The sequence below is a fragment of the Caretta caretta genome, chromosome 2, assembly GCF_965140235.1.
Source record: "Caretta caretta isolate rCarCar2 chromosome 2, rCarCar1.hap1, whole genome shotgun sequence".
Taxonomy (NCBI): Eukaryota; Metazoa; Chordata; order Testudines; family Cheloniidae; genus Caretta; species Caretta caretta.
The window spans coordinates 167332953-167358765 of NC_134207.1; the positions used below are offsets into that span (position 1 = coordinate 167332953).

At 42.2% G+C, this 25813-nt stretch overlaps 1 protein-coding gene and 1 long non-coding RNA gene across 10 annotated transcripts in view; one reads left to right on the forward strand and one right to left on the reverse strand.

Moving 5' to 3' along the window:
• Positions 1-1026: 1026 nt before the first annotated feature.
• Positions 1027-19057, forward strand: LOC142071131 (uncharacterized). The gene is made up of 4 exons (XR_012667126.1): positions 1027-1228; positions 8587-8684; positions 8893-9062; positions 18305-19057. It is a non-coding gene; the product is annotated as an uncharacterized LOC142071131 (long non-coding RNA).
• Positions 14528-25813, reverse strand: part of IKZF1 (IKAROS family zinc finger 1) — a 94065-nt gene continuing 82779 nt past the window's right edge. For all 9 annotated transcript variants that reach the window (XM_048839248.2, XM_048839245.2, XM_048839243.2 and 6 more), the window contains one exon: positions 14528-19056. In XM_048839248.2, coding sequence (XP_048695205.1) covers positions 18350-19056 — 707 coding nt within the window. In that variant the 3' untranslated portion in view covers positions 14528-18349. The remainder of the gene's footprint in view (positions 19057-25813) is intronic.

The following is a 25813-nucleotide window of genomic DNA, read 5'->3' on the forward strand; positions in this document are numbered from 1 at the left end:
TGCAACTGCTTGTGAGTCACCTACATTGGAATGGACATGTGCAAGCACTTGAAGAAGAAAAAACAGTTACTAACCTTTCTGTAACTGTTGTTCTTTGAGATGTGTTGCACATGTCCATTCCGAGACCCAGCCGCCGACCCTCTGTCAGAATGGTTGGTAAGAAGAAACTGAAGGGGTGTGGGCTTGGCAGGGCACCTTATACCAGTGCTATGAGCACGCGGCACCAGGGGGCACTGGAGCTGACCCAATGGATACCACTAAGGGAGACATTTCTAGTAACTGTGCTTGGGGTGTGTGCACACCTAAGTTGGAATGGACATGTGCAATATATCTCAAAGAACTACAGTTGCAGAAAGGTTGGTAACTGTTTTTATGTAGGCATAGAGAGGTTGTATTGCTTTAAGTATACTAGTTTAGTTAAAAGGGTACAGCTTGTGTGTGTAGACAAACCCTCACAAGACCCTGGGGAGGTCAGTTTTATTACCCTTATTTTATAGATGGGGAAAGCTGGGACAGCCTTGCCCAATATTGCACAGGAAGTCTGTGGTACTCGCAGTCCTGGGCTTTCACCACAAGACTATCCTTCCCCTTTGCATGCCCTTACTTAGGCCTTTTCAGATATGGAGTGGTGGTAAAGATTGAATGACCCTAAATAAAGAACTCAGTACACCAAAATGAATTAATATGTAAGATTTAAACTACTCTTTCATTTAGAATGGGATTTTTTTGCGGGGGAGGGGACTACTCTTCTCAAATAACTATTTGGAAGGTGGTTGGATTACATTTGATGTAGAAACTTATTCCTATAGCAAAACTTGTTCTAATTTACAGAGTGTTAGAACATTTCAGACTAATCTTATTTATGACATAGCAACTCTTTCTCCTTCGGCAGCAACATCTATGTTTTGCTCTTCTTGACAGGGCTATGATCTATATTGGGTGGTTTTTTGTTCTGTTTTTTTTACAGCCTGCCACCAGATGGAGTGCTTTTCTCAAAGACGTTCTCGCTAGTACTTAAGACCCAGAGAAACAAAAATAATGGCTTTCTCCGTTATGGAATATGAAAGTTATCTTCCATTAATGACTTTGAATACTTGATAGTGGCATTTTATTTAGCCTTAGTTGTTTAAGCGGTAACCCAGAGGATCTATTTTGTTTTCGAAATGTTGATTGATGGCCGTTTTGTAAAACAATTGTGACATCCTTGGACCACCCTGCTTATATAAAGGTAGGATTTTTTCCCAATAATTTGTACATTGTCCCTTGGAGTGTAATTTTAGATTAGGATTGGGCAAAGAGTTCAGATGAAAATCCCAGCATTCTACATTTGTGTCTGCTGAACCAATCCCTGATTTTAGTTTCACTCAGACTTCAGAGTTGTAACATCAGAGCTAGTTGAAGGGGGAAGTGGCTGAAGGGCATGTACAGTCCAAGGTTAGAGTTCCTTGAATTAATGCACTGAAACTTGGATACATATCCACAATGCATGGACTTCTGCACAGCTCTAACTAAACTTCCAAAGTTGTCGCCAGTGAACATAGTGGGTCCACTCTGCATGAATTCCTTGATTGGCAATTTCTTCTTCAGATGTTCCAAACAGTGCATCAGAAATCTGGAGGGGAAACCTCCAAAGACCTCAGAGGCTCCACACTCTGGGACCCAATATCCAGAGGTAAGCTGCAGCAAAGCAGCCAGCCACTTAGACTGTCTCAATCTTACTCCATTTGAGGTTAACACTCTCATTAGGAAATGAGAGCAAGCCCCATGGAATCTCATTCTCAGCTATTTTAGAACTGCTAGATCCTACCTTCAAAGCACAGGCAGAAGGGGATTGTGGGTCTGGGTTCTGCAAATTTTGAAATTTGGTAATTTTAAAAAATCTGGGCTATATACATCACTTTTTCCATGTATTTCGTTGCTTTATATTTATTGTGGGGTTTTATTTTACTCATTTGCTTTAAAATTGTAATGAATTATTTGAACACGTGTGTGTGTGTGTGGGTGTGGGTGTGTGCACACTTTTGTGGTCAGCAGCAAAACTTCTGATTCTCTTCTTTGCTGTAGTTTTGGACGGATGGATGGACACACACACAAGTTTGCTTTTGTTTTGTTATAGTTGAGGTGTTTCTATTGGAATAGCATGGTGAAGTATTCTGTAACTTCTGAATATTTTAGATGACAAAATCAGTAGCTGCAAATGCGTTACAGTAAACGTGGATGACTAATGATTCAATGAATTGGTGATGGGATCTGAAGCTTTTCATTTCTAAGTCACCAGTCTGAATCCAGTGTAGGTTGGTAGTAACTGACATCCATTGCTATCTCATAGCTGTTTGACCTATGTGAAATGAGTGGGTGATCTCTGTCTGCAGACTCCCAGGGGCCTGTGGACCACAGGTTGAAAAGCACTGTACTAGGAAACAAACTATGTCTAAGGTTTCCAAAGGGGTCCACACCTCCATTTGAAACTTTTTAGGGGTCTGCAAATGAAAAAAGGTTGAAAACCACTGCCCTAGTAGATATGAGTCTAGATCATGAAATCCACCATCATAGTACTTATTGGGACTCCTGTTGACAATCTCAGCAGAAATCCCAGAGAGGACAAAAGTTCAAACAATAGGTCTTTACAGCATTGAGGCATGTTGGCTGGGCAGTGATGTGTCTATTCTCTGGATAAACAGAGAGCTTTAGTCTCCAGGTCTGTCAACCTGCTAGTTTTCATTAACATCAAATTCACCTGAAATTTTTAATAAAAGAGGAACTTGACTCTTAGGGTAGAGAAAAGGATCTCTAACTGGTGCTCAGCTGAAAGGTGAGCACATAATTTAAAAAACTACTCAGGAGTAATAGACAATTTGCTTCTGCAAAGGACATGCTTGTACCACAAAACAAATAGTACTCAAGTGGTAAAGAGCACAAATGAGTTGTCTTAAGGAAAATGATATATCTTCAGATGAAGAAATGTTAGGAGGGATATTTCTTTCTACCACAACGTTTTATTAATAGGCAATAAACAGATAACATGTTAATTAAAAAAATCTTGCAGAGGCTTGATTGGAACAATAGGAAATTGGTATTGGAACAATACCAGATGTTAATGGCCTTTCCCAAAGTGATTGCTGATTGAGTGCCTCCGTATTTAGTGCCTAATTTAAGACACCTTAATGTGGTCTGCATAAATGGGGGAGGTGCTTAGCACTGGCTTAAAATCAGGTCCCTTGAAAGTGTTTTAAGTTGAACATTCAATAACTTAAGCACCCCAAATCACAAGTCATTTTTTTGAAAATGGAGGCGGTTAGCACCAGTTTATACTCTTCTGAAATCTTAGTGTCTCGTTTTCTTGCCTTCTCAGTCAGATGCTTTTCAGCCAGTGTCAGGAAATTTACGCTGATTCCTGGCACTGCTTTTTAAAGGGAAAAAAGGGGGAACACCATAAAGTCTCACTTTCTGCCAGCAACAGGAAGTAAATGTCATTGAGTCAGGCAGCTTAATAGTTTCAGAGATGTCTTCTGCTGAGCCACAAAATTATTGGGCTCCAGAATTAATATTCAGTCATGCAGTGCTGCTGCATGGCGATAGAATGGCAATAGTACAGTGGAGCAGTGCAGGCACTGAACTGGAAGGTATTTGGCCTGTGTAGTTCATGTTTCCCAACTGAAGCCCTATTCTCACATGTTTAAGACTGGTCACCTGAGGGGTGAGAGGCCTTCTCAGATTGAAATTATAGCTAACGTATTTTTTCACTATGGACTTGAACCTGCTCCCAGGGAAATCTTGCCAATGATTACCGTGGGAGTAGGACTGGACTGGGTTACTTCTTATCCTGTACATATTTTCTGTGGAGAGAAATTGTCATCTAGTCCTTCAGTTTTCCTGCTCAATGTGCTTATGAACATTCTTAGGTGTACACTTCTGATATACTGTTACAATTGATGGCCCCATAATTGCTCCTATATGTTATAACATCACTATTATTAAATTGTCTCCTCACTCGTCCTGATTTCTAGGGACCAATGTTTGCTTGCTCATAAAACTTCAATTTTTTTTCTTATCACTTAATTTAGGGTTGACGAACTGCTGGTAACCAGGCCCCTGAGGTCCTACCCCTGCTCTGCCTCTTCCTTCAAGGCCCTGATTCTGCTCTGCCTCTTCCTTCAAGGCCCCACCCCCTTCTCTGACTTTTCCCCCCAGGCCTCACCCCTGCTCCACATCTTCTCCCCAAAGTCCCACCCCCATTGCTTGCTCCTCTCCTGCTGTCTCTGGCAGGCTCATCTCAAAGAACCTGCCTGCAGGTAGGAGGTAGCCCGGGCTGAACTGGTGAAGGTTAACGACCCGCTGCCTCCCTCTACCCCGCAGTAACCAGACTTTTTGTTTGGGTGCCATTTAGGGTTGCCAGGTCCTCTTGTCAACCAGACTTTCCGGTTGAAAACCAAGCACCTGGCAAATCTAAATGGCACCTGGACACAGAAACCAAAAACCAGACTGTCCAGGTAGGGTTGCCATCCATCTAGGTTCTAACTTAATTACAATTTCAGGAGAATAACTTCAATAAGCAGTGTTTCCTCTACTTAGCTTTGTGGGTTCCTGTATCTTCCAGTTGCACAGGCAGGTTTTCTTTAAACCAGCGCAGGACAATTTGCAGAAAAGAGGCTATTTTTGATCTTTTTCTACTGCCTGACAAGCATTAGGAAAGCCTAAAATGTACAGCTGGCAGTAAAACCCTTTTTATCTTGGTGGAAATGTGAGCATTTTCCCTAGAAAATAGAGACTTAGCTGGTCAGCTGTCCCTGCTGTTTATTCCCCTCCTGCCTAAAATCCTAATCCAGTTGTAAATGGTGACGATGATTATGTCACCTTAAGGCCTTGTGCTTCAGTTGGGAAATAAAGAACAGGAGCAGATGAATTTCTGTGTGATTGTCTAATGGGAAAAACTCCCATTTGACTTCAGTGGGCTTTGGATCAGGCCCACGGTATATTGTATAACCCCAGTCCTGCACTGTTAAGCATATGTATAGGTGTTTGCAGGACTTAGAGCCATTGTGTTCAGAGGGGGAATCATAATGGAAAGGGACTAGTTGGTGAAGGAGCTGTACCAAAAAATAACACCACCACCCCCCAAAAAAAACCCCAAAACCAAAAACCCCACACATACCATAGATAGGCCTTATTCAACAGTTCTGTTTCTTTAGCATTTCACTTGGTGGTAGCTATTGCAAATGGACTGCGATTATAAAACGTTACAAAAATGTCTTTCAGAAAGCGTAAGCAGAATATGTAGCAATAAGGGCTACATCATGCCACGTGTAATGCCACTGAATGAAATAAGGTTACACACAAGAAGAATTTGGCCCACCTTGCTGCACAGAAATGATTTTGAATAGTGTTTTTTTCAGATCTAAATGACACAGAATCTCCCCACACACAGGTGCGCACGCACACACAATCAGAAATATTAACTTGGTTACGTTTATTGTTACTTAGGTTTTGACACATACGTAGAAAAGCAAGCTGTTCATTTAATAATATTATTATCCCAAACTGTGCAAGTTTCCAGCAGGCTGTGTAGAAAATGTGCATGACCCTGTAGCGTGTGGAAATAATGGTTTTCAAAAGGAACATTTCTCTAATTTCAAAGGAAATTAGGCAAGCAGTTTATTTAGGAGAAGTAGAAGCAAAAGGAAAGCTGTTAGCTTTTTTCCTCCCTTTTTCTCCAGAGAAGCTGTGGTGATCCTGCAAAACTTGACAAGCAGGGTGTAGCAAGTCCTTCTCTATTTTCTGGAAATCCCACCCTCTTTCCACGGTTTATCTTGAGTTTCTATTTTGCATGTTGATAGTTGTGCAGACTTTTTTTTTTTCAGTAACCCTTATGTACTGTATTGCAAGTCAGCACGTTAACCAAATCCAGCGAGCAGTTCCTTTTCTTTGGGCCTGATTCACTTACACTAGTGTAGCTTTACTGACTTCTTGAGTTGCTCCCAAGTTATGCTGGAATAATTGAGAGGTGAATCAGCCCCCTTAGCTTTGTGTTTCAGGTTGGGGCCAATATGTCAAATATAATTTATTGCCTTAAAAATGTGTTTTGCAACCATCATACATCCACAGCTGAACCAAAGTGGGTCTTCAATACCATGAGGCACTTAGAGGAACTTCTTCTTGTTTTTTATATACCTATCACGTTACAGGCACTTGGAAGCTTGAATATCACCAAGGAGTGATGTAGAGGATCATGTAGATTGCTGAGGGCCAAAATAACAACCTGAAACTTTTGGGCAATGTTACTATGAAATCTTGTGTGAGGAAATGAGAGGGAAGTAAGTAATTCCCCTTCCTCAAATGATATAAATGGTGAAATGTTTTGAATTATGTATCCTAAAGTAATGTGGTCTGGTGGCTAGATCAGGTTACAGGCAGTCGGAACTTGTCCTTTTCCAGCTATTGGAGTGGTTAAGTAGTTAGAGCAAAGCAGCGAGAGTGAGCACTCATGAGTTCTCTTCCTGCTTTTGGGAGGGAGATTGGTCTACTGGGTAGAAAAAGTACACAAAGAATTAGAAGACCTGGGTCCCAGTCCCAATCCTGCTCTGTGGCCTTCAGTAAGTAATTGAGCCATGCCTCAGTTTCCCCCTCAGTAAAATGGGGATAGCAGTCTCATAGAGGTATTGCCAACCCCAAGCATTTGAAAGCCATGCACCTTGCTTCAAAAATCATGAGATATTTAAAAAAAAATAAATTTGAGTGTTTGCCCTCTTGTTTTTCAGCTGTTAGGCTGCACTCAAGTTACGTTTTCAAGCTTTTCTCCACATCCATGAGGGCTAGAAATGTCCTTTCTAAAAAAAAATTCTCAATAAATCGCCAGACACTGGGGCTTTGGGAAAAAACTCAAATTTTGTGAGACTTATGATAAAATTACAAGAACTGGCAATGCTGGTGGTGGGATTATTAATTAATGAATATTTGTAAAGTGCTTTGTGATTCTCTGATGGCAGGTGCTATAGAAGTACCAACGAATTAATATGTGGGAGAACGGCACCTGCATTTGTTTTTTAAATCCAAACAAAAGCAGTTTAATGTCATAAATTTCAGGCTAATAAAGACAAGTGGCCAAATTCATCCCCAATGTAAACTAGCAAGGGTTCGAGAGTCACAACTTTTCCTGAACTGCACTGGTTTTGGCTTTGGCTAATTCTGTGGTAGTAATCCCTTTATGGCGAAGGAGTAATTTTCTTCTTCACCACTGCTGAATCTAATGTATTAATTTTTTCACCCAATTTTCCACCACTCTTCATTTTCCTTCTGGTCTCCCTATCGCTTCCAGTACGTTTCCCCCTACCTTAAATGACTGAATTATTGCTGAACCACAAAGAACCAAACTCTCCTTACTGTGGTTTGGGGATGGGAATCAAAGTAAAGATCCTTTGTTTAAAAGACTTTTCTGTTCTTTAATAGTTGTCTTCAGCTGTCCTCATAAAATCCTAGTGTTTCCCCCATGCACATATCTAGAATATAAACCAGGATCAACAATCCAACCAAAGGACTTTTAAATGCAGTGTATTTGTGACTAGATCAAGAGAAGCAGAATGTTGCAAACAGTAGCTGTTATACTTAAATGGCCTAAGCATTGTCACGTACTCGGGTTTACACTGGTGACTTCAATGGATTTATTCCTGATAGGCACCAGAATAAGTGAGCTCAGGATTAGTCTAATCTTTTATTTATTTATTTTCACATCAGTATCTCTGCCTACATTTTACATTTACAAAAAAAGAGCAAGACAGATGTTCCCAAAGCAGAAGTAATATTTCTTCTTTGTACCAATTTTAATGGGTTCCAAAAACCACATACGTGTATCACTGAACTTTCACATGTGTTACATAAGTCTCTGTAGACTATGCAAATAACATACTATTTATATGTTGGTTGTCTATTCATATGAATTTTGTTTTCTCTGGTCAAGTCACTAGTGTTATGAAACTGTGTTTTAAAGTAGACTTTTGCATTGGGGAAATCTTTCAAATATGTCCTGTTAAACTATCAGAAAAGGAAAATATATTTAATTATTCTGATTTAATTACTGCAAGTGTGTGTTTCAGTCAATGATTTGCTCCTTATGCTCTTTTTATTGTCAAGCAGTTATGTAAAATTCTGGAGCGTGACACCACAATAGTTTCCATACCCGCACACTGGAAACTCCATCAGCCAATCAGATGCCTCCCTTTAGAAGTAAATTTTATATATTTTAAATCAAGATGAGACCAAGCCACAAAGTTTGGCTCCAGGTCTGAACTTTCCCAATAGCTAAGGGCTCTTTGGATATGAGCTTCAGTTCATAGAATCCATGAAGCCTGCAGCATGTTTGATTCATTTCAACTCAAATAGTAATATTATTCACTGTAAACTAAAAACTTCAGGTAATAGACCTGTTATTAGTAGTGACGAAGGTGAAAGAAGGTATAAGAGACGAAAACTCCTTCACAGACAGAAAATTGTCACTTGGCGGTGTGTGTGTGTGTAAAAATCTTCCTTACTTTAAAGCAGCAGGACTGTAGCACTCATCTGGGCTCTGTTATGTCTCAAACTCCTTTTCACCAGGTGCCACGATGTTGCAAAGATGCAGACCTTCACAACTGTTGTGTCCCCTGGAATTTTCAGTGCTGGCTGCCCAGCTGTCTTTCTGAAGTACCAAATCAGTAGGTAACGAGTATCCTAGCCTAGATGGGTTCTTAAACTGTTTTTCATAGTGAGGACCACATTTTTAACAGAACGATTATCCCATGAATCACCTGCCCTTCCATTTAAATTCACATAACATTGCTGGGTGAGCACAGCAATTGCTTACATGGATAAGTCATATTATGAAAATATTTAAGGCATCTTTTTTTTTAATGTGATTTTTAGCAGCTTGAAACAAGGATGAAGAGCCAGCACCATGACCCCAGCCTGCTCTCCACAGATCCACCAGCAAGTGCCCTACAGCCGATAGTCTGGGCATTGCTGGTATATCAGAATTCTAGTGTTCTGGCTGCAGCTCAACAGGAAACTCGATGTGTAGTCATTGCAATTTACAGGTAAGAAAATAGGAGGAACAACTGTGCCTCTTCAAAAACCAAAATAGAGGTGAGCAGAGAGGAAGAAGGCAGGTCTCTACCCCTTCATTTAAAGAACATAATCTAGTTGTCTGAGATAGGCTCACACAACCTAGTTTACCCTGTTGCTGACTTCTACATATGTTTTGGTGTGAAAAACTATTGCCCAGTGAGAAGGCCCTTGAATACTCTGGCTGACACTCCAGTTAAATTTACCCATCAAAGAAGAGTAATACATATTTATTAGAGATGGGCCAGAGCTGAACAAATCATAGAATCATAGAATATCAGAGTTGGAAGGGCCCTCAGGAGGTCATCTAGTCCAACCCCCTGCTCAAAGCAGGACCAACACCAACTAAATCATCCCAGCCAGGGCTTTGTCAAGCCTGACCTTCAAAACTTCTGGATCAAAATTTTCCAAGGTTTTGCTTCATCCCTGTGTCTGTACCGAACTTCTAACTGACCATCATAAACTTCAGAGGTATTAGAATATAGTCTATTAGTTCAGACCCAGTTTTATTGTTTGTTTCAGGCTTGCATTTATATTGTTTGCAGTGGACTTTGCAGTTGAAATCCTGATGCCACTAAAACTTCCATTGATTTCAGTGGAGCCAGGATTTCACCATGATAGTTTTAGTGCCAGCTTGCTGCTGCTCTGATTGCACAGTAGCTTTCCCTGGAAGTTAGCTAAGAAAAGGTTTGGGCAAACACCAAATTCAGAACGAAAATTTAATCTAGTTGAACAATGACTGGGAAACAAGAAGTGAAAATTGTCAACAGTGCCTGGATCCATGCAGATCATTTCAAGGGACAGTTTTGCTACCAAATTATCCTTGTTATGCAAATTTCCTCACCAACCGGCTGGTTCCCAGTTATGCATGGGGAGAAGCGGTGGCCACATCTGCTTCCCGTTTTGCCGTTTCAGAGACTAACCATCTGTTTGGCCTCATCCCGAACAGCCTGCTCAGTGCTGATTAACTTCCTCACCCAGCCAGCCCAAGGCCCACCGTCTGCTGCAAGGTGTAGATTTATTTTTTTCTAACTGCTTACAAACCAGAACCTTCACTTCTCTCCCAAGGGACAGGAAGGCGTTGGTTTGTGTGATTTGCAGCCGGCGGTGGCAGCAGAAACAGCACCCACAGCTGCCCTCTATCATTCACATGTTTAATACATGTGGTTAGGACAGATAAAACTGGGAATCGTTCCATGACCTGGGACATTCTTTAAAGCAGTGAGATCTTATTTAAAAATAATAATAAAAATGCAAGGCTAAATGCCATAGTCCTTAACTGACCAAAATTCCCACTGCAGTCTTTGCAGTCCAATAGGGGTTTTCCTTAATTAAGGACCACAGAATTTTGATCCATATTCACTGCCATTTCACACATGCCACCTAAAAATGGTCAATAAGGACTCGGAAACTCCTGAATTCTAACCCCAGCTTTGAAAATGGCTTTGCTTTCTGGCCTTGGATTTTGTGGGGAAGTATCCTCAGTTTTGGTGCTTCAGGTTTTGAGTACGCAGCTTTAGACAACCCAGGTTTCCAGCGATGCTGAGCTTCTGCAGCCCCCATTGATTTCAGTTAGGTTACTTAGCACCTCTGAAAAGCAAACTCTGGGTGTTTCATGCTGTGTGCCCAGAAACTGAAGTACCAAAAAAGAAGAGCCCATGGCCTGGGAAAGTTGGGCCTTAACCTTTTTGTACCTCAGTTATCCTGTTTGTAAAATGGGATAACAGTATTGCCATACTTTCCTGCCAGCTGTGATGGAAGAGTTAACACTCGTAATATGCTTCGAACATGAAATTACCAATGGCTGGTGTCATGCAGAGCTGTGGTAACTGTACAGGGTGCTAAGTGCTCACCCACCAAGGCATCTATATATGATCATGTGTCTGCAAAGCAGCAAAAAGAACAGGAGTACTTGTGGCACCTTAGAGACTAACCAATTTATTTGAGCATAAGCTTTCGTGAGCTACAGCTCACTTCATCCAATGCAAAGCAGCAGTGATTCCAGGGGCAGGCATGCAGATTAAAAAGGCCATCATCAGGTAGCTTGAGCTCCCATTCTCCTATATGGTCTGCTTTCCCTAGCTGGACTTCATCTCCCATGATATGGTGTGGCCAGGCAACTGCTACAATGCATTGCCTCCCCTTGCGGAGAGAGGATACTGTGGTGCATCATGGAAGATGTAGTCCAACCAAGACAATTGGCCCATTGAGGCACTGCAGTAGCATTTCAGAATACAAATATTTGAGTTTTAAGCCAAAGAATTTGCAGGTTCGTTGGTTTGCCTTTTGCTGAAAACGCCAGTGTTTACAGTGGCATACCCCTTATTTTCTGACTACCTCAAGTTAACCAAAATAATTTAACATGCTCAGCCTATAGGAAGGGAAAGAAACACATCTCATTTTTCTAGTTACAGTTTGAATATGTATTTTTATAATAATAATAAAAAGATGGTAATAGCCAATGTTATCAGATCTGGTTGCCTAAAGTTAGGCTTCTAAATCCACATTTTGATACTTAAATAAAAGTGGCCTGACTTTTGAAGGTGCTGCGTATCCACAGCTCCAACTGGTCTTGCTGTGATTTGTGGGTGCTGAGCACTTCTGAAACTACCTTTCAACTTTAGATGCCTAAATGTAGATTTACCCAGCGGTGAGAATGTTGGGCAGTCTTAATTGTACTTTGCACTTACATAGCACTTATGGCCAATTGGTATCTTTGCACCTACAATGGTGTCTATGTTAATCAGGCTGCAAGAACAGCAAAGCAAGTACTACAAAAGGTGCAATGAGGTATCTCTGAAACATCGTGCATGTTCACAGTGGGCCCTGAGGTCCTTGCGCAGTTTTTAGTCTCACAATCTCCCATTTAAGTCACTGGGTGTTTTTGGGATGAGTGCAAGGACTTAGTAACACCTAGTGAAGCCATCAAGATTTGGTCTAGTGCATGTGACTGGAAGTTCTTAAAACCGCCCATGTTTATTTCCACAAGTGCTGCCTACTGAAATTTAAAACTGTAGTGTAATTTTATTTGATATAATTTGCATGTTACAGTAAATAAGGAAACAAAGCTGTAAGTGTGGTTTATTATGAGTAGCAAAATCATAAATTCACTTGACCAAATTTGGATTTGAGGTACCATAAAGTATGAACCATTGCGCACGCTGTCCTCTTTTTTTCCTTCATCAGTGTGCTCACAAATCACCGGCTGTACAAAATATTTACAAACTCCTTGTCTGAAGCAAAAACAGAGCTGCATTTCCCTTTGCTGTTGTTTATGCAGAAGGTTTGAAAGGGATAGTAGGGATGGAGACTCTGTTGAAAGGTCCTGAAGAGAAATCATTGTGACAGTAAATTATAATGGAAATAATTTCCAGGGTGCTGTGTTCCTACTTACCATGATTCTTCAAGCAGGGACAATTGTGTTCTTTATAGCTATCCTTGCCAGTGAAAGAGCGGAGCGAGGGCTGGAGTGAAAGAGACAACTAAAGTCAAATACCACTCAGTCAAACTGATCGTTGTAGGGAGAGGGCACTGAAACAGCAATTTCAGAGCCAGTTTGCCAGGTTGTCCTTAAGGGCTAGAGTCACAACAGAACATAGGTGTGGCAATTCTGAGTGTCATCACACCTAATTTTTAGTTGCCTGGAAATCACTGGGCTTCACAAACCTGAGTTGGATGCATAGGCTCCCTATATGACAAAAGGGGAGAGATGGACGCCTCAAAATGTGATTCACAAAATCCAGCACATTAGGCAGCTTCCTGCCTAAACTAGAGATGCCAAGCCCTGTCCCTCTCTCAGAGCTAGGTAACTCCTTTTGCTTGGGGTTCTCAGCTGCAGCCCCTGTGGTGGAGTGAGGTGCCTGGATTATTTTTGCAAGAAGCCAAAAGGAGGGGCTCCCTCATAATTTTTAGCCCAGTGGTTAGGGTAGTCACCTGGGATGTGGGAGACCCCCTGTTTTAAGTCCCCTTGCCCTCCGTGGGAGAAGGGACTTGAAGAAGGCTCTATCACCTTGCACATGAGTGCCCACATCACCAGCCTGTGGTATAGTCACACGTGGGGCTCCTGCAGTCTCACCTACTGAAGTTGTGCCGCTGTGACTAAACAATGACCGACTCACTGGGTGCATGTGAGAATGCCTCTGTAGCCGGGTTAGAGCGCTCACTTGGGAGCTGAGAGACCCAGGCCCCCTGCTCCAATGACTTTCTAAAAATGTGTCCACAATGGAACCGCTTTTACAGCAGCGACTTAGGGAGCCCCACAGCAGAATATCTCACTTAGCACCTCTGAAAAGTGGTGGTTAGGGCACTTGCCTAGATTCCCGGTCAAATCCCTTCTCCCTCTCAGGTGGAGGGTATATTTGAACTTGAGTGGTCAGTACAGGGTCTCCCAGATGAGTAGCCTAATGTCAGGGCTAAGTATTATGTGGGAGCTCTTCTCCCTTGCCTCGGCCATTTTGTGTGAACTTGTCTATAGGGGCCTGATCTGTTAGGTGTGCTCTGAACTTACTGTGTTGAGCCTTGCAGGGGAGTTAGGTGGAGGAACACCCACCTTGCCTCAGCTTGTGACTCACTCTGGGGCTTAGGCAGATGGACACGTGGCATGGAGGTGGCAGTATTCCTATGCAGAAGCAGGTGCCCAGGAAACTTTTTTTACAGCAAAAGTTGAGAGGGCAGGAAGTTGAGGGGGCTGCTAAGCAGAGGTATTGTGCAAGTCTGTGAAGCCTGATTTGAGGATTTATGCACTTAAAATGACAGCTAGACACCAAAATCCTTTTGTGAAGCTAGCCTTAAATGTGAAGAGCAGGAGTTAGATGTGGGTGTATAGGAGGCTTCAAGCTCTCATCTGCAGTGGCTGGATCCTGCTGCTCCCCACATGCCATCCTCTTTATGTGGCAGTAGAGAAGACTGACGTATTACTAAATTAGGTTGGCTTGTAAGAGCCCAAAACACTTAGCCTAGGATCGTGCTCCCTTTCTCTTTCCCCATATGCTGGCAGCAAAGGAAGTTGTTAGTGGTTTATAAGCCCCTGTGTAGGCTGTACCAAACTGCACAATCATCCATGCCCCCCAGCATGACTCAGGCAGGGCCCCTCTCTTGGGATTTTATGGCCAAAATACATCAGTGCTGTGGCACAATGAAGAGCCGCTCTCTGGCTGCATTGCATCTGCTATGTATAAAGATCAAGGGTCTGATTATCTCCCGCTTGCGTTAGGCTGGTTTAACTTTACTGACTTCCATACAGTTGCACGAGTGTAGATGTGAACAGAAAATCAAGAAAAACAGCTTCATGCGCTCTTCCTTGTTCCACTTTGCCCCCCCTTCTCTTACATGTGCACGCAGAGTCACTCATGCACGAAAGGGTTTAAGCTGTGCAGAATATCACTACAGCAATTAAAGACAAGTCTTTTACCAACCTGTCTCTCTTACAAGATACAGCTCACCTTCCAGACATAATTTAATTAAAAAAAATCAAGCAAATTTCATAAAAATCTGCAATGTAAATACAATGGTTTTAAAGAAAATGGGGTTTACAATATAAATTCACAACAAAAAAAATGTGTAAATACAACTTGTTTATATATCAGATATAAAAGGCGGGGGGGAGAAACCAGCTGTGGAAAAAATTCTGAAAAGCAGTTTTTACTACGTTGCTATTTACATCTTTTTTAAAACAGGTATCAACTTAACTTAAAGCCGTTCAACAGGTTTACTCTTTTTTTTTTTTTTTTTTAAGGTAGAGATAAACCATGATAGGCTGGTACACCAGAGCCTAGGAGGAGAAAAGGGAGGTTACACTAACATGGTTATCTACGGGCACAATTTGTTTAACTGCAGACAGACGAGTTCCTAGTACATGGATCGTTTTTCCCTCCTGTGTTCATCCCCATAAATAAAATTATCAATACATTTATTTCCAAACAAAGAGAGGCTGATTTTTGTGCAAACAGTGTGAAACAAAAGCCCCTCTACAAACAAGGAATGCTGCGGCTACTGCTGTTATGCTACTCCTTCTGATACACTGTATCTTATTAATAAGCTAAATTATACAACTGTATTATTTATTGTACAACATTCACATACTCTCATATAAATAGGAAAAGCCTAGAGCCAAGAAACACATCCACTGTGAAAATTATCATATGATACATAACTATCTAGTTATGTATGAGCCACACAACCACACACTTGTGTGTGCATGTTGAGAAAACAAGTGACGTAGCCCCCAACCCATTTAAATGCAGAGAAATCCTCTGAATCAGAAATTTTATAATTAAACGTTTCACTCTAAAGGCCAGAATCCACACATCTCTTAAGTGGGCACCAGTTCACTAGAAAGGTGCCTGCTTACATCAGTAGTGACTTTGGCCCTCTACTTTGTGGGCTTTAGCAAAGAAATGCCCTAAAAGAGAGTTTCCTTATGGTCTGAACTGTGTTAAGAAAAAGATATTTTTTCAAAAGCTAAAAATAACCTGTGTATAGATTGTATAACACTTTAAACTGTGAGAGGGCCATGAATATCAGTAACAGAACCAGCTCCCTGTTTCCAGGCGATTAAGGTAACTCAGCTGTCCAGTTATCTACCAGTGACGCAAAGAGGTCACTGAAGAGACTCTCAGCAATGATCGTGTACCTCCCTGGTCAGAATGGCAGGGGGAACAGCTCGCAATGAAGGTGTGAGGATGAATTAGGCCCTGTAAAAGCATGACAATTCAAAAGAAATAGAATGTAAACTATGAAATAAAAAAAGAACTCCTCTTAGTGTAAGTTATGTCTGCCCTTCCCTTGTAGTTTTAATATCAGATTCTTCCTAGAAGCATGTTTAAATGCTATTGGCTCACCAGTATGTACAGTCTTTGTTGACACAGGATTTGCAACAGACTCAGTGAGGAAATCTTTTTGGCACAAAAAGTGGATAGCATTGCCCCTCTTGGCTTTGCCCTGCCTGATGCGTAGGGGCCAGATTGTAACCGGGAGTACCTCCACTGAAATCAATGGAATTTAATCAGTGTAAGGTCATAATCAGGGCTATAGTTTATGTTACTGTCTCTTTTCTGGTATCCTACCAGCAATTTAAGATGTTGTTCATATTCTTGTTTCACCAGTGTATGTGCATAAGTGTGTTTGCGTGTGTTTACACAGTCCATGCATTATATACATTCTTTCTATGTAATATCACCCTTGTGATCCAAGGAGCTTGGCTTTTACAAAGTAAATTTCTTATAGTTAGGAATGAATGTACAGTATAACAAAATAATGTGGGTGTGGGGGGGGGGGAGGGTTTGACGTGTAAAACATATTTAAATCTCACTTACACTAGTATCATTCCGTTGCCTCCATGGAGTTGCTCTTGATTTACAGCTGCATAAGTGAAAGCAGAACCAGGACCCCTCTGTCTGTTTATATATAATATACATATGTAATATATACACCCATTGGATCCCATTCATCCTTGGTGCAAGTGCACTAGTTTTACTGAATTTGGTCCATAATATGAATGACTATATATATAATACATAATAGTATTACAAGATTTAAGAAATAGTCTTGTTGCAGTATATGTATTTTGTTTATGGAGTAGTACCAATCTCTTATACAGTGGAAATGTTTGTACATTCAATGGGTCGGGCAACTCCATCAATTAGTTATTATTACCTGTACTGTTGTGGAAATATTCCAGCTCTGCAGAGCAATTCTTAACCAAGTTGCATAAATATCACTATTACCAGTCTTAAAGCCGGTAGGCTGTTTGGGGAGAGGAAAGAGCTATTTGGAAGAGGAATTAAAGAAGAGACAAACAGATTGGCAGTTTTTACTATCAGCTGTCTTTGTGCGTCAGATGTCTTTTCATTTTACTGGAATTTAAACAGCTAGTTGGGAGGGTCTTGCCAAGAAGGGGGCTCTGAATGAGAGGGGAAAAAAAAGACAGAATAAATGTTTTTGGTTTCATAGGGCTTGATCCTTGCTCTGGCCTCAATCCAGCACAAAACCCCTTACATTTGGGATTATTTTTAAGCATAAGAATAGTTCCATGTATGTTCATGTGACGACTCAGGCAAATGCTGAAGTGCTCTGCTAGATTGGGGCCAGAGTGCTCAGTATCTTGCAGGATGGAACCCTTAATGAATAGTTAATTTTAGAGAAAAGCGGGGATGGGCCCTATACGTTTTTTAAATGGCTGTTCAATTCATCTCAGTGCTTTAAAATAAAAAATCATTGTAGGCTAAATTTTCCAGACACAGCCCACAAACTTAGCCAGAGGACTTGCGGTGCAAGCAGAATGGGCATTTTCATATGCAAAATGGGTGAATTGGAAATTTTGCAGCCAGCTGTAAAAATTTTGCCCCCAAAACAAAAGAAGCGTGCATAAAAATATTCTCCAAACATTTTCTCTCTCCTACTGAATATCATATTTTTCTAAATAATTAAAACTCCTTTTAAAAAATCCTACATAAATGGCTATTTTCTTATGCGGAAAGATTTTTAAACCTTATATTTTTAAGGAAAAAGTGATTTTTTATTGAATAGGGAGGGAAAATATTTATTTTAAAGGTCAACAAAACCCTTTTCTCCAAATAAATGCAATTTCCACTCCTGAGTATGTATGACAAGGGTGTTTCTCACGTACTTTAAACAACTGGCCTTATGCCTCACGATAGAAATAAGGTATGCCATGCTGGCAAGAAAATCCACACCTTGGAGTGTGCTATTGTGTTATTTTACTTCACTACTAAAATAGTGCCAGTCAAGAGTCTAGGCTCGCAACACCATTCCAGGTCTCCATGGCACCACCCAAGGGTTCTGGTGGGGCCGCTTTGTCTTTATTTTAATAAAGTCTTCCCAGTAACCCAAGTAATAATGGGAAGTAAAAAAAAAGTATGTCTGGTGTAAGAGCCCGATTCTCAGCATGTTAGCACAAGGCCTTTCTAGCCCTCAGCCAAGTTTTTGTGCATTGTGCACATGCTAACAGTTGGGGAGAGAGGTCTGCAGAAAGCAGTCGCTAGAAGGAAGTGGATTCAGCTACCTGACTACAAAAGCTTCTACTTACTAAAGGTTTGGTGATCCAAATATTTTCAATAAAAACATCAATATGCATTTTATAAAATTAAGTTGCAATGCTACCAAGAGGAGAAAACTCCTTGGGCCAGGTCTTCTAATTTTCATTTCTGGATGCTTTTACTGTCCAGTAGACTGGTGTCTTTTGTCATTCATACAGCTCCAGTAGCACAGCTGACGAGATCGCATCTGTGTGGGAGGGGTCTTAACTCATGTGGAAACGGTGCTCCCCTCGTGTTATGTGAGAAGAGAATTCATATCTGTCCTGGCTGTGGTAGCCACACATGTTGCATTCGAAAGGATCGCGGAACCCATGACAGCCCATGTGGATGGTGTACATCACATGATCCAAGAAAAGAACTCTACAGTGTTCGCACTTGTAAACTTTTACTTGCTCCCCATTGCTGGTGATCACTTTGAAAGCATCGTGGGAATTGTCAGTACCTGCCCTCAGGACTTCATATTGCCTCTGTTCTTCTTTTATAGACAGGCCATTTCTTGCGTGGGGAACTATGTGATTCGTCAGGTAAATTAAACCGCTGCGCTCCTCATTATTACTCTCTGTATCTGTTGAGTCTTGGCAGCTGTTGCTGGGGGAGGCATCCCTTTCAGAGGAGATGGATTTGGCTTTGGAAAGCAGCAACAAGTTTTCCACTGCGGTGTCCTGAGCAGTATGATTGGAACGAGCATGATTGTCCCCAAGAGGCTTGTGGAGTGGATACATGGAGCTGATAATAGGTGCTACTTCAGAGCTGCCTGGAGGTGTCTGCACAAGGGGACGCAAAGACTCTGCCCCTAGGTAACTGATGGCATTGTTAATGGCCTGGTCTATAACATGAGTCTGCATCATCTCACTCTCCTTCTCATAATTAGTGGTGGCATCGTATGGAACATCAGACAAGCATTTCTCACCTGCATTCCAAAACAATCAGGAGTTAGGAAGTCCAATGCTTAGACACATTGAATCCCAAATGTCTATGTTAGTAAAATCAAAATAGAAAGATGCAAATCAGGGTACAGATCTGCATCTGAAATTGAGAACTGCTGTGAAGAGCTCTCGATTTCCTAGTGCGCTACACAAGAACTGATCACAAAATATATTTTGGCAAACAATCAAAAAAATTCAATTCTGAAATACTGTCGTGGTGCCTCATGAGACTTGTGGTTGAACTGCCTTAACTTCCCATTCTTCTCTACAGGCTGGGCTCCTTGGTTGGACTCTGGTATGCCATGACCTCCCTGTTGGTGCATGGAGGTGCTATATCATGGCAGTTACATGGCCACTGTGCATCATGGGAGATAAAGTCTGTCAAAGGATCCTGGCCCATAGAAGAGAATGGGAGCCTGTCAGAAATATTTTGGTTTTTGTTTGGTTGGAAAAATGAAATGTTTTTGTTTTTCATTCAGCTTGTTGGCAAAAAATCAAAACCTTCTGTGGAAAGCAAACACTTTTCACAAATTCATTTAATCAAAGTCAATTTTCCATCAAACACTTCAAATGAATTTTTTTGGACCAACCATAGGCTAGACGCTAGTTCTGAAAAGAAGGTTCACATGTCCATAAGTTTTCTGTAGTGAAAAGCAGTGGCAGGAGCAACATAAGGCAATGTTTCTCAAATAAATAATGCCATTGAACTGAAAATTACCATTCTGCATGGAGTGAGACTTCTTTTGAGCTGTCTAAACAGTCCATTTTGCCAACCAAATCTAGGTGTGACCTTACACGTGCAATAGAGTCCACTGAAAAAATTACAACTTCACATCTATCAGCAAAGAAAAAAAATATAAGGAGCAGTTTCCAAGTATATAAACTAAGATTTCCAAAAGTTACTGTGTGTCCAACTTCTAATGACTAAAAAGGGGGTGTGCCTCACTTTTAGAAGTCAGGCCCCTGTAAGGTGCCTCAAATTGGGCACCCAAAAATTGAAGTGTCTATTATCAGTAATCACTTTCGAAAATCTTGTCTATAGAGAAACAAGTTAAAAATAAAAAGTAAAGCCTGGGAATTAGAGAAATTATTTAAAAATGCAGCTGCTGATTTAAAGTATATCTGTGTACTACACTACACTATCACTTATGATACTGAACTTCACTAACAGGTAGCTTTGAATGACAAAAAAGTCTCTCATGCAGTATTTGTAATACATCTGCAATATTACCAGTCCCATGAAGGAGGTTTGCTCCTCCTTTAGGTCCCGGATAGTGTACCCCACCCCATATGGTGGTAGTTTTCAAACTGCGGGCCATGACCCAGTACAGGGTTGTGGAATGGAAGGCACTGGGTCATGGCGTCTCTGATCAGCACCGCCGACTGGACCCTTAAAAGTCCCGTGGGCGGTGCTGCCTGGCTAAGGCAGGCTAGTTCCTACCTGTTCTGATGCCGCACTGCACCCTGGAAGTGGCCAGCAGCAGGTCCGGCTCCTAGGTGGGGGGGTGCCGGGGCTCTGCGTGTTGCCTCTGCCCCGAGCACTGACTCTGCATTCCCATTAGCCAGAAACCCACCAATGGGAGCTGGGAGGGGGAGGGGGTTCAGTGCCTGCGGGCGAGAGACGCACGGAGCAACTTGTGCATCTCCGCCGAGGAGCTGGACCTGCTGATGGCCACTGCCAGGGCACAGCACGGTCTGTGGTGCCAGGACAGACAGGAAGCCTGTCTTAGCACCCCCACTGTGCCACTGACCGGGAGCTGCCCGAGGTAAACCCATGCCCCAATCCCCTGCCCCAGCCCTGAGCCCCCCCCAACCCAGAGCCCCTTCCTGAACCCCAAGCCCCTCATCCCCAGCTCAGAGCTTTGACCCCCCCCTCCCATACCCCAACCGCCTGCCCCAGCCCTGAGCCCCCCCAAACCCAGAGTCCCCTCATGCACCCCAAACCCCTCGGCCCAGAGCCCTGACTGCCTCCTGCACCCCGAGCCCCGCCCACACCCTGACCCACTCATTCCTGGCCCCACTCCGCAGCCCTCACCCCCCGCACCTCAACCCTCTGCCCCACCCCTGAGCCCCTCTCACACCACAAACCCCTCATCCCCAGCTCCGTGGGGTCACAGGCATTAACAATTTTCTTCAACTGGGTCACCAGAAAAAAGTTTGAAAACCACTGTCCTATGGTTAAATAATTTCTCTGTGGAACTGTGAGCAACGTGGGTCTGACAGATCTCAGGGGATCCAGTGGAGGTGAGGTCCTGCTTCCCTCATACCAGTCACTGCTGCTGTCACTCCTCCTCAAAATACAGAGGGGCTCCCTTCAAAGTTAATACTGCCCTGGGCTATACTTATAACTTTCCCATTAGTCTGCAGCATGTAGAAGATTGCCTAGAGTGTGGCCCAATTGTTCCTTCCTGTAGAAGAGCCTCCAAGGAGCAGAGGGGAAGTCTGCTGGAAATTCCACAGGATGAACTGGACAGAATTGCCCTCTCAGATTGGAGGGATTTCCAAACTCCACGAAGGGCCAAGAGTGCTGCCTGGAAATCACTTGCTTGAAATCCTGCAAAAAACAGGCCTATAGTGCAGAAAGTCCTGCTGCCCACCAGGCACTTCCTGAGCCTCCATCTTCTCTGGAAACCTGGCTCCTCCCTGCTGTGCTCTAGTCTCGCTCCATAGCAGGGGAGGTAGCAGGCACAGAATGGGAGCCAACTAGAGCTGGTCAGGAATTTTTTGAGAAAACGTCTTTTCGTAGAAAAATGCTGATTAGTCAAAACTAGAACTTTTTGCGGAATCTTTGCTCTTTTGACTAAACTTTCTCAGGTCCGGGATAGAATTTTTCTCTCCTCCTGGGAGGCTCTTATTCAGCTGAAATGTGGGAGACCCCAGGTCCAAATCCCTGCTCTGCATCAAGCAGTCTTTCCTCATCCCCAGGCGAGTGCTCTAACCAGTGAGCTGTTGGTTAATTGGAAGCTGTGGGACTCGCTTTCATTTTTTTGTGAAACGTTTCTAAAAATTTTAGGTTTTGTTCCAATGGAAAATGAAAACAAATGTCAAAAGCTCAACTTTTTTTGCAAAATGTTTTTTTTTGTTTGTTTTCTGACCAGCCCTCGAGCTAGCACTTCTTGGAGCTATATTAACTCCTGAGTAAATTTCCAATAAGAAGGCATGGCATACACAGCTCCTAATTTGGCTCCAACCACACCTGACCCTGTGCTTTTTGGGCTGCTTTTCCCACCAGTGTCTGCCTCCCACTCCTAGAGCTAGTGTTTGCTCCTCCCCACTAATGCCATGATTTTGATTAGATGCACCATTTCTAATCCCATAGTTTTGAAATGCAAAGAGCTAAAGACTGGAGATTCAAAATGGACTCTGTGGAAAATGCATGGGCAAGGTGTGAAATGCTTACCACGTTTTTTAATATGAATTTATACCCTTGATTCAGAAAACTACAAAGTTAAAGCATATATGTATGGTACATCCTTAAAACCCGGGCTTTCTTTGTTATTATATGTCATACACTGGGCATCCAGAGGGCACAAGTTTAGGTGTTCTTTATTGGTTAATATTTGCTTTATGATTATGTACCATAACTAGCCTATAGCTGACCAATATAATCAATAGCTCCATGTAAGGAAAAAATCTGTCACAGAGCAAGACCATTTCAAATGCACACAAGCTGAAGGCAGGCAGGTATCATTTTTACATATGGGCAGTGCAGATAACATGAGTGCTCATTAAAAACAATCACCTATTTTTATGGTTATCAGAGAATAAGTAAGGTAAACTGCTAGTGGTGTGAAGATCTTCAGAAACTGTGCAGGGTTTCAGAGCATTTGGCTACCTGGAGCAAGAGCCAACAGATAGCTGATACTCTTTAGCTCGGATAGGCTGCTTTTTTTTTTTTTTTCTGGTTGATGTGGTAACATATCAGGCATATTTCAGCCTGAACTGTTACCAGTCCCTCTCCAACCCCAGTTTAGAGTCCAAACTGAGTCCAGTTTGGCTCTCAGTCCTGGGGTCTGTTCCTATTTGCAAAGCAAGGTGCTGTACACAAGTGCTGCAAGGGCAATATTTCTGTCAAATAATTTTGCACCTAATTTAAATTGGTGAACGAACTCAGCTTTATAAAGTACCAGGATCCACCTCGAGAAACTTACTGTTCTTTCTCTCTCGAGTTTGGGACTGACTGCACCTTAGCTTAGCTCTAATATTGTTGTATTCTTCTTTGCAACAGTGCCTTATTTTTCCTACCTTGTTAACCACCCCTGAGGCTTATACTTGACTAGCGTGGCTGAGGAAACCTGTGCCTCCTCTGGCATTTGTAACCAGTGGTGCTTCTGGGCTTGCTTCTCCTCTCATTTAATTCTGTCTAAATGACGAGTGACACCAGTGAGATCAATAGTGATGCACTGATTTAAAGTCAGTGTAAGTGGGGAGAATCAGGACCAGTGTCTTTTAAATTAGTCGCTGGTTAAATGATGTTATGTTAAAGAATTGGGGGAGGGCTGGAAATTGGTTCAGTGTCTGGTGTATTCTTAGTTAATTCTTTAGTTCAATGTCCATTTTCTTGTTACCAAAATGGACTTTGGACAAGGAGACCAGATTTGGAGTTTGAACAACTGGTAATGTACTTCATATTAAGTGGGGTGAGCACTGGGGAAAGGAGGAGGGGATTTGGGGGTCTCTGATGAGTCTCTTTGTCCAAAGAGGCCTTTTTTTTTTTGACAGCAGATCTTCATAAATATTGTCTGTCATTATGGTGTCTTCTTACACCACACACTGAATAAATGACAGGAAACTGCCTTACCCATAAAAAAAAGGAGTACTTGTGGCACCTTAGAGACTAACCAATTTTTCTGTACAAGTTTTTTCATGCAGTTGATAGATTTCCACTCCATACGGCTAAATGCAGTGCCTTGCATAATGACAGGTTTCAGAGTAACAGCCGTGTTAGCCTGTATTCGCAAAAAGAAAAGGATTGGTTAGTCTCTAAGGTGCCACAAGTACTCCTTTTCTTTTTGCGAATACAGACTAACACGGCTGTTACTCTGAAACCTGTCATTATGCAAGGCACTGCATTTAGCCGTATGGAGTGGAAATCTATCAACTGCATGAAAAAACGGGTACAGAAAAATTGGTTAGTCTCTAAGGTGCCACAAGTACTCCTTTTCTTTTTGCGAATACAGACTAACACGGCTGTTACTCTGAAACCTGCCTTACCCATGTCTCTCATTTGCCTGGCTTTCTTTATTGTTTGTTAGTATGAGAGTGACAAACAATGGAGAACAAAAAAATAGTCCATGCCCAACCTCTCTAAATAGGTTACTTATTCATGTTTATTAAAAATTGTTTTCTAAAACAAATTAATTTCTCTGGTCTTCCTGGTGTCTTCACAGCTGATACTTTTTCCTTATACAAAAAGTCTGAGATAAATTCTGTCCAGAGCCTTCAGAAGAATTGCATCAACTTACTCCAGTAGTTGAATCTGGTCCTTAATCATCAAACAATTTGGGGTTCTTTAACTCAGTTCTTTGGGGTTCTTTACCACATTTTCAGTATTTACCTCTACTACAATTTTGTCGTCATCTTCAATTCTGCCGTCTCAGTGGGTAAGCAGCTACATTTCCTGCCCTGATTAAGTCCTGCTCCTTACATCATTACCTTCTTTTCCCTGTGTTTGACTGTCTCTTTAAACCTACTATTCTATCTTCTGACACAATGACATACTCTGGTATGAGATTCCTCCTCCCCTCTCCTACAATATATTCTCTCCTCCCTTACCCGTTTCTGACTCAGACATGTGTCTCTTACTCTCTTCCACCAGTCCCTCAATCTGCTCTCTTGACCTTGTTCTCTCCAACTCCTGACTTCCCTTGCTTCCTCCCTTATACAATCTCCCTTCCTTCTTCTCGGTTTTTCTCCTCTCTGGCTCACACCTCTCTGATTTCAAACATGCTATTATTTCCCATAGCCTCAAACATCCCTCCCTTGAGCCCATCTCCTTCTCCATCTATCACACTCCTCTTTCAAAATTCTCAAATGTGTTTTCTACCCTTGTAGCCTTAACTTCTTCTATGTTAACTCACTCCTTGATCACCTTCAACTGGGCTACCTCCATTCCGCTGAAATGGCCCAATGACGTCTTCCTGGACAAATCAAAAAGGTTCTTCTCCATCTCCATAATTCTCAGCTCTCTCCCATTTCAGATATGGTTGATCATGCCCTCTTCCTAAATATTCTCTCTGCCCTAGATAGCAGAGACTTCCTTTCCTACCTCTCAGACTACTTCTGCAGTATCTTCTTTGGTGGTGCTTCTTTCCTCCTCTCTTTACCGAGGTCTCTCAGCATTCTGAGTTGGTCCTATCTTCTTCTCCCTTTACAATCTCATCCAGTGTTTTCTGTTGTGCCTCTTCTCCTCTCACTTAAACCCACTCTATTCATACTTGTACTTCTGGCTCTCTTCCTGGATGTCCTGCTCACAGCTCAAATTTAACCCCTGAAAAACAGAATGCCTACTGTTCTACCGGTGTTCTTCCCTGCTTCAAATCCTTCCACTGGCTTCCTGTCACCCATGCCATGAAGTTTGGGCTGCTGCTTCTTCTCTTAAAAGGCATACGCAACTTGGATCCCTACTATTTCCTGTTTGTCTCTTTCTGTGGCACACTTCACTCCCCCTTTGCTCCATCCATGCCACATGAGTTACTGTTCCCTTGTGTTTTCCCACTCTTAGTATCAAACAGCCTTCCA